The sequence below is a fragment of the Elephantulus edwardii genome, unplaced genomic scaffold (genome assembly GCF_000299155.1).
Source record: "Elephantulus edwardii isolate Elephantulus edwardi_28Jun2011 unplaced genomic scaffold, EleEdw1.0 scaffold00001, whole genome shotgun sequence".
Taxonomy (NCBI): Eukaryota; Metazoa; Chordata; class Mammalia; order Macroscelidea; family Macroscelididae; genus Elephantulus; species Elephantulus edwardii.
Window position 1 is genome coordinate 1760548 of NW_006399751.1, and position 16700 is coordinate 1777247.

The 16700-nt window shown below is 38.3% G+C and overlaps 1 protein-coding gene across 2 annotated transcripts in view; it reads right to left on the bottom strand.

The window, feature by feature from the left end:
* Nucleotides 1-16700, bottom strand: part of PHLPP2 (PH domain and leucine rich repeat protein phosphatase 2) — a 77218-nt gene that overhangs the window by 7181 nt on the left and 53337 nt on the right. The window contains exons 10-17 of one of the 2 annotated variants that reach the window (XM_006878629.1): nt 13388-13448; nt 11652-11747; nt 9031-9186; nt 7096-7296; nt 3394-3556; nt 3074-3204; nt 2408-2518; nt 192-386 (exon numbers count right to left, since the gene is read on the bottom strand). In XM_006878629.1, the coding sequence (XP_006878691.1) occupies nt 192-386; nt 2408-2518; nt 3074-3204; nt 3394-3556; nt 7096-7296; nt 9031-9186; nt 11652-11747; nt 13388-13448 (1114 nt within the window). The remainder of the gene's footprint in view (nt 1-191; nt 387-2407; nt 2519-3073; nt 3205-3393; nt 3557-7095; nt 7297-9030; nt 9187-11651; nt 11748-13387; nt 13449-16700) is intronic. The other variant, XM_006878630.1, reaches the window with a different exon arrangement.

The window sequence follows — 16700 nt, forward strand, 5'->3', positions numbered from 1 at the left end:
TACGTTTCCCTGACCCAAAAACCGTGGCAAAAATCTTTACACTCCTGCTTACAGAAAGATAGATCACGTGGGTGGGTGCAAGATCTCTATATGGTCTTGTTTCTGTAATTTAGACAATAACTTTCTGATTTAAAGAAACTTAGTTTTCTAAAATAGAACTGAGTTAGGGATCATTCAACCCACCTGCTTACCTGTGAGATACCAGGAAGGTGTTAGTCATGAAAACGGTGTCGTTTGTTGACTGCTGGACCTCTTCTAAGAGCACATCTGCCATCGTACACTGCAGCAGGCGTGGGAGCTCCTCATTTCGGTCCCCATCAAACATGCCGTACACAGCTCCCACCCCCTCTGCAAAGTTATCCACAGCCAGGGCAGATACGCACAGCCTACAACGGACACATGAGAAAGGACATCAGAAGTTATCGACAAATGATTAATTCTTCAAAGAGCCTTCCTTTTAAAAGTACTAGTTAGGAGTAGAGAACAGTAATAAATCACAACCCATGTATGAAAACAGTCCCTAGGTAAGACAATTAAACAGCACCTCAAGGTACACACCCTAAGGAAAAGGGGCAACCAACTACATTTGTAGACAGTACAAACACACTGTCTGCAATGCTGCCCAGGGCTGGAGAGAAAATGCCTTCTTTTACTGCTGAGAACTTACATTGTCAACATAAGTGAGAGTTAACATGAAGAATGTGAATTCCAGAAAACCTAACTGTGCTCATTTGGAACCTATGCATGGACTAAGAAATAGTAATTTTTAATAAAACAGGGATATAGCATGGTTTAAAATCAGGAAAGATATGTATCAGGATTGTGTCCTTTCCTCATATTTATTCGCTGTGCATACTGAACAAATGATTTTAAAAGCTGGACTATGTGGCAAACACTGCATCATAATCAAAGGAAGACTCATTTATAATCTGTGACAAACAGATGACACATGCTTGCTTGCTGAACTAAAGAACTTGAAATACTTAATGACAAAAGGTCCAACATGACAGCCTCCAATATGGATTGCACCTCAAAACTAAGACAACGAAAATCTTCACAACTAGACCAGTAGGAAAAGACTGAAGTTGTCAAAATTTTCTTTTATTTGGATCCACAATCAATCCAAGAAATCAAGTGTTATGTATTGGGCAAATGTGCTGCAAAAGATCTTTTGAAAGTTTGAAAAAGCAAAGATGTCACTTTGAAGTCAAAAGTGTACCTGACTATGTCATAGTATTTTCAAGTGCCTAGACAATGAATAATGAAGACTGGAGAAGAACTGATGCCCCTGAATTATGATATTGGCAAAGAATAATGAACAAGTCATGGATTTACAGAAGAACAAACAGCTCCCAACATAGGTATCTGTCTTGGAACAGATACAGCCAAAATGCTCCTTAGAAGTAATGATGCTGAGACTTTGCCTCACACACTTTGGACATATTATCAGAAGGGGCCAGTCCCTTCTGGCCCCTGGAGAAGGATTTCATGCTAGGTAAAAGCAAAGGGTCACTGAAAGAGGATGATCTTTCCCCCTCTTTTGTATCAGTCCATTTGAATGACTGCAACAAAGGGCTCATAACATAGAACATAAAATCAAACGTAAAATAAAATTGTTGAGGATGGCACAGGACTGGGGAGTGTTTGATTGTGTTGAACATGGAGTCACTGTCTTCCTGATGACATCTAACAACACTGTCAGCAGAAGAACCCGGGTGTGCAATGGCTACCAAAAGGTCAACAGTTTGAACCTAGCAGCACTGAGAAAAGATCTGGCAACCTGCACCTGTAAGAAGGACAACCTAGGACCATGTATGAGGAAGGAATTCTACACTATCAGAGAGGGTCTCCATGATTGCGAATGGGCCTCACAGCAGCAAACAACACTGTCAGCATCTTTCTGCTCAAGATCACCAGGCTCATACCTGTACTTGAACTGGTGGCTCTATTATTCACTGCAGCAAAGTGAGCCTGGGAATGCACAGACAGGAGTGTACTGGAAAACATCAGTTACAGGATTTGGACTCAAATGCTTTTTTTGGATAGTTTTTGGGGAGAGCCCAAGTAAATAGGGAACTGTACTAGACTGATGCTGTCACAGGTTGGGGCTATCACAACAAATCTTATTTCTAGGGGAAAGGAGGTTAATGGGGATCAAGCCATAACTGATAAAGCTGCAGCAGCCACCAACTTTAGCAAAGAGATGGGGAGTTGGGTGCTGTGTGGGCTTCCCGTTGATGTGGTTTCTGCCTCACTTTATCATGATTTCAGAGGATCTCATCTGATGATGATGTTCTGTGATTTATGTGCAACAGGAGAACAACAGACGTAACTGTGAGCACCAGACTGGCTCCCACATGGGGGCCTGACTTTTTCCTTTCTCAGAATCCATGACTGACATACTCACTTATTTCTCTGCCCAGCCATTTCAGCCAGTCCATGGCTCCAGAAGGTTGATGCGACTGTAGAATCAGTGGTTGGCAAAGGTTTCTGATCTATTTTCAGAGTTGTGATATGGCTGTGGAAGGTAGAAGGAGGAAAGATAAAACCTTGTCCACCTCTGTATTTTACAACATTATCCCAACAATCTATATTTTTATGAAATAATCTATTGATGGGCCAGGATTACTTTCCAAATACAATGAATGACACTGGTGCGCTGAAGCACTGGCCAAGCAAGAGCTAGCAAGGAAGTGGGCAGAAGAAAGAGGTGCCAAAACCCAACCCAACTACTGCCATTCATGTCAACAGAAAACCAAGCACAACAAGATTTGACATTTTAGTCAAAGGTCTACTTATTATTATTGATACAAATAATGAAGTCACGGTACAATGAATGAATTTATATTCTCTCTCCGATATAATGTGATCTTTGCCAACTAAAATAGCTATTCTGGTCATGTAAAAAGGATTCGGTTTGTTGGCCAAAGCCCTAAGGTAAATGGTCTGACGGCAGCTTTCTGCCCAGTTTATTCCTTTACGTAATTAAGACTTCCACCAAGTTTAAGAAGACCACACACTACTGATGAGACTAAGAGGGCACACATAAAGTCAGTCTCGGGACTGCTCCCACCTAAAGATGTCGAGGGTCTTGTGTTCCAGAACTAGATTTGTATTTCCTGTCAGGTCAAGGTCTTGTAATGTAGCAGGCAGTGCTTCTGGAATCAGGATTTCTGTCAGGTCATTGCAACTTAGGTCCACAAACTGGCAAAACAAATGGAGACGTCAAAGCAAAATAAATACAACACTGAAAGGTCATCTTATACTCCCAAACATTCAATTTCCAGTTATCTCCAAAGAAGTATTTAATTTCATTCCTTATAAGAAGAGAACAATCTTATTCCCAATGCTGCATTTTTCTCCTAAGGAAAGCATTCCAGCACATACAGGTACCTGGATCTGGGGCAACTGCAGTATTTCTGGGAAAATGCTGATATTGTTGGAATGTGCCACAAGAGTATGCAGCCTTTTACAGTTTGCTATGGTCGTGGGAATGGTTTTCAGCTTGTTGCCACTTAGGTTCAGTTCTTCCAATTGCTCCAATTTATTTAGTTTGCTGGAAAAACAAAAGAAAACACAAAAATACCATAGTGCATCAAAAATAAGCAGCGGCCAGGCAAGTGTTCTTTTGCAACAGTATGTCCTGTCACTGAACACTCGTCCAGGAGATCTGGCAGCTCAGTCCACAGAGAGCGCGGGGCTAACCCACAGGCCATGCCTCACCAGCATGAACCCACTGCTGGTTGTGGGGAAAAGATGAACAGTCTCCTTCCGCTGCGATTTACAACCTCGGAAACCCTATGAAAGGTCACTCTGAGTGGAAATGACCTGAAGGCAGGCAGGGAGAAGGACTTCTCCACAATATAATCTAAAATGTCGGCCTCAAGACTTTCTCCATGAGGGAATTAAGTTCTATGAAGAATAATCTGAGTGATTATTTTTTATAATTCTCACAAAAAATAGTACCTAGTTAGTATTATTTTGAAATTAATAATAAATCCACAAAACTATTGTGTACTCATTTCATACAGGAGATATCTAAAGGCATGGGAGGCTAATTTTTGTAAAAGGAACTTTGAGAAGTGTTAGTGTGAAGAGTGGTTCACTACAAGGATTTCTCCTAATTTATTTAAACAATTCCCAATTATGATACTATTTAGTATGCCTCTTTCTATTTTTTACAATAAATGTTCTAACAATTTATTCATAAACCTTTTTTTTATCTGTAAAGTAAGTCCAGTTTCCAGTGCTGCCAAGTTGTTTTTATCTGAAACAAATAGTTAATCTGTATACCAATCAGCAGCTGAGTGAAGGCAGCTCACTGGGAGCTGTCTGAGTACAAAGTACTCCCACTCTCACCTCCCTCCAGAGCCCACATGCTGCTATCCTTCCACTGGTCTGTTTCTTCATTCTTCCTACTGTAAACATTTTCCTCTTTATTTACTATTATACTTCTCTCTTTACTATTAGTCTATGAAACTCTCCTTGCCTTGAGTTGAAACTGACAAACAGCTGAGCCTGCCGGAGAACTTGGTTAACTCATGCTTCTAGGTAATTCTTCCTTTGGGAAATCACCCAAGTGCTGTGCATTGCTGCTAGTTCTGTGTGCATTTAAACAAGTACCACCAAAGCTTTTTATGTGAAATAATAATTACAGATTCATTGGAGGCTGGAGAGACAAAACAGAGGTCCTATATATCCTTTAAGAGAACTGGTGGCACAGGGGTTAGGCGTGGCTGTGCAAGACGAGCTGTCTGAACCTACCAACTACTCTGTGGAGAAAGATGTGACACCTGCTTCTGTACAGATTTATGGCCTTGGAAACCCTATAGGACAGTTTCATTTTGTCCTATGAGTTGGCAGTAACTCAGTGGCAATGAGTTTGGCGGTTTGGTATTTCATCTTAACATAATCTTTTAACATTTCATAAATCAGAACTGCATTTCTTTTTATGGTTGAGTAATACTTTTATTTTCCTGGTGAATCCATGTCACATTTTTTTTAATTGAGATTTTAATGAAAGATTATAGAGGACTTGGATTTCCATTCATTCACTGTTAACACATTTTCCTCCCTGTCCACCCTTCCCTCCCAGTTCGCTTTTCTCTTTGAAAAGAAAAAAAAAAAAATCCTTCAATGGTAAAAAAACCCCCCCAATCCACTTTACTATGCAGCTCTTATTCTGAACTCTTGTCACGCAAATAATACCTAATAATATATCCCTTTTAAACAGTTCTCTCCCTCATCTGTTTCAATGTAGTGTACATTATTTATCCCCCCCCTTTTTTTTTGTTTCCTCCCAAACCTGATGTCAGTCCTGTTTTATAACAGTGGAATTATGCAGTAGTTGTCCTTTTATAACTAGATATAATGTCCTCCAGGGTCACCCATTTTGCATAATATTTCTTGAGTTCCTTGTTTTTCAATGTAGCATAGTATTCCATTGTGTGAATATACCACAGCTTCGCTATCCATTTGTTTGCTGATGGGCACTTGGGTTGTTTCCAACTCTTTGCCATTGTGAACAAAGCAGCAATAAACACAGGTGTGCATTATGGTTGAGTAATATTTTATGTATATATTTTGTTTATCCTTTGATCTCTTAGATGACATTTAAGTATTTTCCTCCTTTTGGCTATTGGGAGCAATGCTTCAATGAAAATTTTTTATAAATTGTGGTGTATTTAACACTGCATTTACTGCATTACAATGCAATTGTTTGTGTATGTCTACAAGTTTATGTTCCTTAAGGACAGGTAATCTCCAAGAAAATGAGCAAACTGTCTCATCAAAATGAAAAAGAGGAGTATCATAAAGACTTAGGCAACACTAAAACAACAGTAATAGAGAAAACAAGAACAGCCATAAATGAAATTAACACAGCACAGGAGAGCAGATGCAACCCCACATAAAGTGTGCAGCATAAAAAAACCTGCTTACCGTGGATGCATGTGGAGGATGTTATGGAACCAAAGGAAGTCACAAAGGGACTGTTATGGTCCATGACCACTATTATAAACAATTAAGAAGAGGCTTACACACAGTTTTAATTATAGATGGTTCCCAGGACTGGAAAGGGTGAGTGAAAGGAATAAAATGCCATAAATATATACACTGTGTGAAGGGAAAGGCAATATAGAATATACTGATCAGACAATAATTAAACTATCATTAATGTTATAAAATGTATATGGATGTTTGAGTAAAATTATAACATTATAAAAGAAAATGTCTATGAATGGTAAATGAAAAACCAAATGTGATTTGTAAACTGCCTTAAAAAAAAAAGGACAGACTATAACTTCATTATTCTTCCTTCCTGGTCTTACATAGCACCTCACGTACAGCAGGTATTTCTTCTGTACAATTAATAAATTAATAGACTCAATTGCATTTTATAAAGCAGTGCTGAAAGGAAAAAAAAACTTGTTTTCAGAGTTTATTTCCTAAAGCCTGCACATTTCTAGGTTGAGCAACGTCAGCCCATAATGAGGTAATTATAACTAATGATCAAATCTATTTTAACTACAATATTTCTGGTTACTGATTGTAATTTAATGTTTATTAAATCCCCCTGAAACACGTGTTGTGAATTTTAACTTCTAAACTTGTGATTCTAGGCCCATTTGGGAATGAGTTATCTTTTTGCTGTGTCAATGAAGCAGGATTAGTGTAGAGTGTACCTGAGTCATTATTTTTGTTAAAAATGATTAAACAAGCAAGCGGAGCAGAAATGGGGTAAAATATATGTCAAGACACAAGAAGAGCTTTAAAGAACCAGGAAACAGAAGTTGAAGAGACAAAGACCTCCTTTCAGAATAACAGTGAGAGAGCTGATGCCCGGAGTCAGACTTCCAGCTTCCTAAATGATAAGATAAATTTGTTTGTTAAAGCCAACTGGTCTATCTATAATAACCAGGATTAGAGAAATAAGACACTTATAAAAACTGGGGACAAACTGCAAAGCTGGTATTTTTCTATTCCACTAGTGACTCACTCAACATGAAACAAGAATACGCAGAAAGACAGCTCTAGCAGTCTGACAAATGGACAATATTACTGTGTCTCAAAGGTCACAATTTTACAAGCATTTACCTTGCCGGAAAGGTCTGTAGCTGGTTGTTTGCAAGGTGCAAGATCCGAAGGTGTGGGTGTCCCACCAGCACAGGTATACACTGGTCTGTCAGGAGATTGCTGGTCAGGTAAAGCAGCTGCAGCATACTCAGACTCTCCTCCCCAGAGCAGGCGGAGGGCAAAAATTCCAGACTATTTGCAGATGCATTAAAGTACCTGAGACTAAAAGAAAGATTTTCTTTTAACTTACTTATTGCCTTCTTACATAAAACTATCATACCTTCCTGTGCTCCCAATCCTAGGACAGAAGTCATTTTCTCCAGGTAGTTTTCTCCAATTCTACTCAACCCAAAGTTTTTTTAACTCAGTTCAAGCAAGTAGAGCAGACAGGAAACAAATACAGGCGTGGGTGGCTCTTCCTCAGGTTTAATCCCAACATAGTGTCTCCTTATATCTATGAGTCTAGAAAGTTGTGGCATAAAGATGGTCACATATATCTCACCTAGACATATCCTTCAATTCTTGTCTGCTATTAATGCCTTCATATAATTTTGCCATATAATTCCTTAATAATGGATATACAGGTGATTTGTTTGCTATTATTGATCTTCATGGGAGCACCTTTGTGTCCTTATCTAGAAGGTACTAGAAGCAGGGTTCACGGCAACAGAATTTATGCAGTCAAAGGAAACACATACATTTACATTTTTATTTTTTGCTTACTTGAGCTTTAGCAAGGCTATAGCAAATTCTGCTTCCACAAGAAGTACACAAGAATGCCTGTTTGCATACATCTTTGTCTACACTGAGTACTAGAATTCATTTTCATTTTCATACATCTAGTAGATGAAAGCATAAGATTAAAAAATTTGCTAGCACAGTGCTCAGTATAACATGCTCAATAAAAAGCAGCTAATGTTATTATTTATTTTTCACTCTTCGTATGTTGTGTGCTCTAAGCCTGTGACTAGCTTTCACATTCATTGAAGGCACTGTCTGCTGGTCCTTTTGTAAGCCCCAAAAGGGCCCTGTGCAGAAACTCAAATAAATATGATTCACTCCAAATTGTAAGGATGTAAACTTCTTTTACAAAGACTAACACTACAACTATATGTGTAGCATTATGTACTGCTAACAAACATCTGTTAATTAACAAATGTTACTATATCAAGACTTCACACAGTCATAAAGAAAATTTCTTTCAAGGAAGTTTTGGAGTTCCCAGAGATTTTCTTTTTAGGAAAAAAAAATCCAAAGACGTTTTACACATTAAGAGATGTACATGCTGTTTAGCAGAGAACACGTGCGGACCGGATGCATCTGCGTGTCTCCTGGAGCTTTGTCACAAGCTACGACTGGGGCTCTTTGTTGTCTCCATTTCTAACTGAGGACAGAGCTCGCTTCTCCATATAATAGAAGGTTACAACTAAAAACTAGATTTCATTTAAAGGTGACACACATTAGACAACCCTGATTATGGGTCTATCTTTTACAACTTTACTTTTTACTTTACAATGAGAAAGCAAACGTATTTGGAACATGGTTTTCTAAGAAGGAATTTAAAAAAAAAATATCTGAAAATAGAAAATGTTACTTAGTGACAGCCTCATAAAGCTAGAAACAATTAAGAAGTAACTTTGGTGTTATGTCCTCTAGTCTTCAATGCAAAAGCTGAAAACTGCTGCAGGAAGCTCTATCAGAATGTACAAAGGTTTTTAAAAAGTCAGAACTGTATTCATTTTCTGAGATGAAAGTTTCAACCTTCTCAACCTTTTTGAAATGGTTTACAACAAACACAAAAAAGTTCTTCAATGTATGTGGTGATTTTTCAACTTTACTTTGAAGATTACTACCTCAAGAAACTGTATCTTACTCTCATATTCAAAATGCAAACATATCTTCATCTCTCACCAAACACACTGCTACTTAAAAAAAGACCTAGTCTGCATTACTTACTTTAAGGCCTTGGAGAAGAGGGTGTCTGGCAGCCTGGTGAGTAAGTTATGTTGAACGTCCAACACTTCAAGGGGGATGTGCTCCATCAGCATGGGAAGGTTTTGCACACGGTTATGTCCCACCATCAGTTTTCTAAGACTCAAGCTGCTCAGAATTCTAACAAAGAACAGTACAGAGAACCAAATAAAAATTTCATTGGAATACTTCCTTCTGAGTCAGCCCTCAGATAGTTAACAGAATCCAATAAAGAGGAGCACAGTCTTCAAGAAAGCCTAATTCTGGACAAGTGCCTGAGCCAAGAAAGCAGCCTAAAATGTATGTTTGGTTTATTCATTATTCTCAAGGCAGACATGATAGTCATTTTGGGAAAAGGTGAATTAAAAAAAGAAAATAGCACAGAACAAATTTAAACTGCAGGGGGAGAGGGCAAGCCACTTTTAGAAAAAGTCCGTTTAGACTTTGGTATCGACAGCACCAATGAAAGCTCAATGAAATGACTTATCAATATTAATATAAGTGATTCATATAAAACAGTAACAAAGTTTTTATAATAAAAACTACTATTTAGTATGTGTTTTAAAATTGTTAGGCCACTTAACAATGAAAGCTCAGGCAGGTTAACAGAACTCTAACTGCCAGAAATCTCACAATGCGTTAAGTAGTAAGGCAGGTCTTGAAGTAAGGCTCGATTCCTACAGACTCTAATAGCTACATACATACTCTGTATGCTACAAAGCTTCTAGTTTAATTTTAAAAGACTCCTTTTGGTGCTAATCAATGTGCTGTACCTTAGGGCTTTTCAGTTTGTCATTTTCTGCCTGAATACCTTACTCTTCGCCTCCATTTACAGAAATACTATCTCTCTGACAATAATCAACTTAAGCACCATCTCCTCTGCTAAACATTACTCGAAGTTCTGAATTTCCAAAATAGAGTGTAGTGAGACTTAAGAGTGAAGATGCTAAAGCAAGAATGATTACATCCAAATGCCAGTTCCCATCACTTCCTTGTTGTATGTGACCTGGACCCATTTACTACATATGTTTTAAGGTGAGAATAACAGCACCTACATCATATGATTAAGGATTAAATAATAAAGGAAAAATTCTCAGAATACTGCCCAACTCATAATTGTTGTTTTATGTGCCATCAAGTCACCTGCAACTCATAGTGACCCTATGTACAACAGCCCTAAACCCTGCTCTGCCCTGTGCCAATCTCACTGTATCTGACATACCCCATTACCCTAGTCACTGAATCAATCCATCTCACAGAGGGTCTTCCCCTCCTGTGCTGTCCTTCCATCCTCACAAGCATGATGTCCCTCTCTAAGTACTGGTCCCTCCTTGCAACATGTCCAAAGTATGTCAGACGAAGCTTCAGAATCCTTGCATCCAAGGAGCAGCCTGGTTTCACCCTCTCGAGGACAAACCTGTTTGTTCTTTTAGCAGTCTATTCAATACTCTTCTCCAACACCACAGCTCAAAGGGATCAATTCTCCTTCTATCATCTTTAGTCATTGTTCAGTTCTCTGATGCATAGCAAGTGATTGCAAAGATCATGGCCTATATCAGGTGTACCTTAGTCTCCAGACTGACATCATTGCTCTTCAGTACTTTGGAGAGCTCTCTAACAGCAGACTTTCCCTTGCAGTACGTTTTTAAATTTCCTGGCTGCTGGTGCCAAGAGTGTTGACTGTGGATCCAAGTAAACTAAAACTGTTAACAATCTCAATCTCTTCACCATCTATCATGATACTGCCAACTGGTCCAGTGGTAAGAATCTTTGTTTTCTTGATATTGAGCCTCAATCTATATTGAAGTCTGCAGTCCTTGATCTTCTGCAAAAAGTGCTTCAGGTCCTCCTCCATCTCAGCAAGCAGGGAAGTGTCATTTGCATAATGCAGACTGTTGATGAATCTTCAATAATTTCCATACTCTGTCAGACCACCTTTCTTTGGAATGGAAACAAATACTGATTTCTTCCAGTCAATTGGCCAAGTGGTTGTCCTCCAGACTTCTTGGCAAAATGTGGTGAACACATCTAGGGCAGCATCTGTTTGTTGAAATATGTCTCAACTGGTATACCATCAATTCCTGGAGTCTTATTTTTTGCCAATTCTTTCAAAGCAATTCATAATAACTAATATAATTATCCATTATTACTATTTTATCACCAACTGATGCCAGCAGTACTGGCTATCATTTATCACACTGTTGTTATGTACCATTGAGTCAGGACCGAGCTATAGCTGACCTGGCTGGCAGGTTTTCAAAAGCAGTTAATCACACAGGAGGAGACTGCCCATCCTTCTCCCATGGAGCAGCTGGTAGCCTCAAACCACATGCCTTCGGGATTGCAGTGCAGTTTCTTGCCACTAGGCCACCAGAGTCAGTGGACTAGTCTGTGCAAATGTTACCTCTCCTACCCTCTTAAGTTCCTTGAGGTACAAGACCATTTTTATCATTATTAGATGCATTTTAGCTCTCAAATTGCCTTGCATTTAGCTGGAACTCCATATTCAGTGAGAAAATAAATGAACATACTTTTAAAATAAAATGACATCTTTTTAAACATGTACATAAATTATATAACATGGACATTTAAACACACACACATACCTCACGGGAACCTCTGGGAGGAGATTATGGCTGACATCTAATATTTCTATCTTCTTTGCTTCACAGGCCCAGTCAGGAACACATTCTAGCAGGTTTCTGAGGACAACAATTTAAATATAGCATTTAAGATGAGGAAAAGAACTCGTTACGTTGTTAGTCAGCCCATAAGCTCCTAAAGGGCAGGAATACTATGTCCAGGGCATCCCCAGAACATGCCCCTTGGACATATTATGTGCTATTACAGGAACATGTACAATACTGGATTATGATGCCTGCTCAAAGAAGGTAAAAAGTATCTGACTTGCACTACTGGGATCATACACACATGATAGGAAAAGGTGAGGCAGACATGAACAAAGACAATTCAGAACAGGAACTAAAGTAATTAGTTAAGAACTACATACACAGTGAACTTATAAAGGAAAGCTTATTTTCAAACGTTACTTGGGTTCTCTACGCCTCACGGCTATCTGTATAATGAGGCAAATGAAATACTGTAAGAGAAAGACAGTTACTGCTGTGATAGCCTCGGGAGAGGAGCACGCTGTCTGTAAAAGATCAAGATGAGCTTCCTAAGGAGGATGACATCTGGGTTAGAATTTGAAGAATGCTGTGCAATGGCCGGAGGTGAGGAGGACATTCCAAACAACAGATGACAACATGAGCTATTGTACAGAGACAGGACAGGAAACACTGTGTGTGTGTGTGTGTGTGTGTGATGAATAATCAACAGTTTGGTAATGCAGAGGCATCAGATATAGAGAGAAAGAGTAAAGAGATAAGGCAGGCAAGCTAGACTGGGAGCAGATAAAAATTATGTTCAGAAACGTATATCCTGCAGGTACTGGAGGATCACTGAAGGGTTTATAAACAGTGGAGAAACTAGTTTTATACTTTAAATATAAAAAGTAAATTGTTGGCGAGCTCGTGGCCTAGTGACAAGAAGCTGCACTGCAATCTCAGAGGTACATGGTTCAAATCCACCAGATGCTCTGCTGGAGAAGGAGGAACAATCTCCTCCTGTATCAGTCAGATGTGATTTGATGGTACACACAAAAAATAATGAAATAAAATAACATTTAAAAAAATAAATTGTTTTTTCATTTTCTTTTTTTAAAAAGAAAATTTTCATACATATAAAAAAAAGATTATTCTATTGCTACATGGAAGTCTGGTTGAGGGTATTATATTAATAATAAGAAGAAAAATCAGGAAACTGTTACAGAAGTCTAAACAAGAAATGATACAGGCTTCAATGAGTAGAGTGGTAATGTAGATTTAGGAGGCAAGAGAAGTGGTTAGGTAGGTATGTCTGGAGTATAAACTTGAGAAATACTGAGGAGGCAAAACTCAAAAAGAGCTGAAGCTGGGAGGGAGCATCTGAATACAATTAATCTCCCTCCAAAAACTGGACCTACAGATTTCAAGAGAGTATCAAAGAAAGAGAAAAGAATAAAATTTAAAAAGCTATTATCTAACAAAATCAGGAATGATCTGATTTAATCAACAAAAAGAAAATTACTGCCACAAAGAAGGTATCTTCCCTGTTAGAATTTTCAAAAAGACATTTCCTTTAACAATAATAGCATGACTACAAAATTTCACTCATCCTTTTACCTTTCTCCAAGCTATACAAACATTTCAACACATTCAGATTCTTTGAAGCTCAGCGTATCTTCATGCATTTCTTAAGTACTAAGACTCAAACAAGAATCCCTCTTATGATATATACTTACCGGGCAAGCTCTAGGGAAGTGAGTTGTCTGGGTACCGGATAAACATTCACTGCTGTCAGCCCTAATCAAAAAGCAAGTAGTTGTCAGTGAAATTTTCTCTACAGAAAAACATACCTGAGAGTAAACAAGGTTTCCTTTAGTGGAATTATCAGAGATAAAACTGCTGTAATCTATTGAGAGACACTAAAAGCTACTGGTAACACTCTTGACTACTTTAAATTACCTGAGCCCAGTTCATCATATCTAACAACTAACTTAATGTTCAGTGTACTGCAATGGATTGCTGCAGTCACAGTATCTATCTATTTTATTGAGAGTCTATAGTGCTAGCTTAAAGTTGGCCTTTTTAGCCATTACCTTAGCTTTTTCTGGTCTCCAACTACCTTAAATGCAGACACTTGTCTTGCAAATCATCAACAGCTGTGGAACTAAGTTAAGAGAGAGAGAGAGAGAGAGAGTGCTCCCCAAACTGACCAGCAGTCAGTTGAGTCAATCTTGAGGAAGACTGGTGGCAAGATTCTGGTGATGGTGGTGGAGAAGCTGTGGCTAGCTGTAATCAGAGGAGCCCTAAGATAAAGGCCATGGTTAAAGGCTTTGCTTGTCTTGTGCTTGACGGAAGGGAAAGCTATTTGCTAAACTGAAACTGGAGCCTGGACTAGTTGAGGAATTGTACCTTGGGACTGTTGGGCTAAAACCTGGACTTGAATTGGGGGATATTCTTTTCCTCCCCCACTCTCCAGCTTCCTTCCTTCTTTCCCATTCTCGGTACCACGATTGTGAGTAAAGTCTTGGAGTCAACAATTAATAGTAAACCTCTTGCTGCTCGTGTGGCTCTAGAAGCATCATGGGGAAGGGCTATCCAATCTTTACCTGCTTTCTGCTCTTCAGTCAGAGTCTTCCCTCTCATTGTGTATTCTCTACCTTTCCCAAGAACTTGTCTGTCCTTCCTCCTGACAATATGCTCAAAGTATATGAGGTCAAGTTTCACATCCTTATCTCTAAAGAGCACTCTGGTAGCTCTTCTTCAAAGATTGTTTTGTTTGTTCTTTTGGCTATCCATAGTATATTCAATCCTCCTTGATAGTAATACCACTCAAAAGCATTGGTTCTTGTTTGGAGTTCAACTTTCAGATGGCTATGAAGCGACTTAAAATTCTATGGCTTAAGTTAGATGCATCTTAGTCTTCAGTAACTGTGTCAAGCCTCCACTTTCCAGAAGAAAGGCTGTGTCATCTGCATATTGCAAGCTGCTGCTGAGTCTTCCTCTAAACCTGATGCCACAGTTTTCATGTTATATAGTCCAGTTGCTCAACATATATACTGAATATAAAAGGAAACTTTTTTTTAAAAAAAGGAAACATTTCTAATACATAGCTTTCCTGATTTTAAACTATCTCCTTGTCCTCTTCCAGCAAATGCTTCTTGGTCTACATAAAGGTTCCACGTGAGCACAGCTGAGTCTTCTGGAATTTCCAGTCTTCTCACTGTTATCCATGATTTATTATGATCCACACAGTTGAATGAATACATGGATCTGTGCAATAGTCTCAGTCTCCTCCCATATATATCTACAGCGATGAAGAACTTACTTGACAGCAGTGCTGTGGCTTATTTGTGGGTGGTGGGTTGAGTGCAATGTTCTGTAATATACATATACAACTATTAACCCATTTTCCTATTGATAGGCATGCTTTTGTCCTATTTTCTTTTTCATTAAAACAATGCTGTGTGGTAAACATTCTAGAACACATCTCACTATGTAAACATGAGTGTCTTTGATAGATAACCCAAATAGAACTGGTAATTTGCATGTCTGATTTCTTGAACACAGTCACATTCTCCAAAAAAGTTTTGCACACTGATCTTAGAACTACAAGTATGCGCTGCGGTGGCTGTTGTCGATTACCAATGAGTCAAGCACATCTCACAGCAACCCTCTGAACAAACTATCGTCATTTATCAAAGTTCGTAGAGTTTCCAGAGGTGTGTTGTTTAGGAAGTGGATACCACTCCTGCTTCTAAGAATATGAAAGCCTTTGATTCTTCCTATCTTTGGAGGCAATCAAAATTATCTTTTTATAATTTTCTTATCTCCTGAATATAAAATGGGATTATTTTCATTTGCATTGCTCTGATACTTAGTGAAACTAAACATCTTTTTAATTCTTTTTTTTGTTTAATTCTTTAAACAGAGAGGAAGCAATTATCACTTCTATGGTAAAGAAGAACTCATCTTTAAAAGGATGGCCTTAATAGATAGGAAACCTTTCATGTTTAAAATTATTTATAGAGCAAACCACTATTAACATGAAGGTTGGGGTTTGTTTTTTTTAACATGAAGGTTTTTTAATTCTAAGGAATGAATAATACGCTTTTAACTAGGAGTTGTCAAAGTTTTGGTAAAAAGGCAAATAGTAAATATTTAAGTGTTGTAGGTCATAGAATCTCTTTTCCAATTACTTATTCTGTCACAGTAGTATAACAACAATCACAAATAGTATGTAAACAAATAGTGAGGCTCTGTCCCAGTAACATGAAATTGGAATTTCATGTAATCTTCATGTGTTGTGAAATATCATTCACCTTTGATATATTCTACAATCATTAAAAAAAATGTAAAAAGACTTTTTCATGGGCCATCCCAAAAACAGACAATGGGTGAGTACTGTTAAGCATATTTCAACCACTTAAGAGTTGAGAGTAAAATTTAAAACATAAAGCCAGATCTCAAAAAACCTCAAATGTTTCTCAAAGAGTTGGAAATAGAATTACAATTTGACCCAGCAATTCCACTATTGGGAATACACCCTAAAGAAACAAGAACTGCCACCCAAGCAGATACATGCACACCCATGTTTATTGCTGCTTTGTTCACAATAGCAAAGAGCTGGAAACAACCATCAACACACAAACAGATGGAGAAACTGTGGTATATTCACACAATGGAATACTACGCTGCACTGAAAAACAAGGAACCCATGAAATATACAAAATGGGTCACCCTGGAGGACATTATGCTAACTGAAAGATATCAGTCACAAAAAGGTAAATACTATATAATGCCACTGTTATAGAACAGGACTGATACAGGGGTTGTGGGGAAACTAAGAAAGGATGGGATAAATAATGGACACGGCATTGAAACAGATGAGAGAGAGAGAAGTGTATAAAAGGAACATATGATTAGGTATTACTGGCACGACAAGAGTCCAAGAGTAAGAGCTGCATAGTAAAGTGGTGGTGATGAGACACTGTATAACAATGAAAAAACTTTTTCCCCAAAGAAAAAAAGCAAACTTGGAGGGGGTGGGGG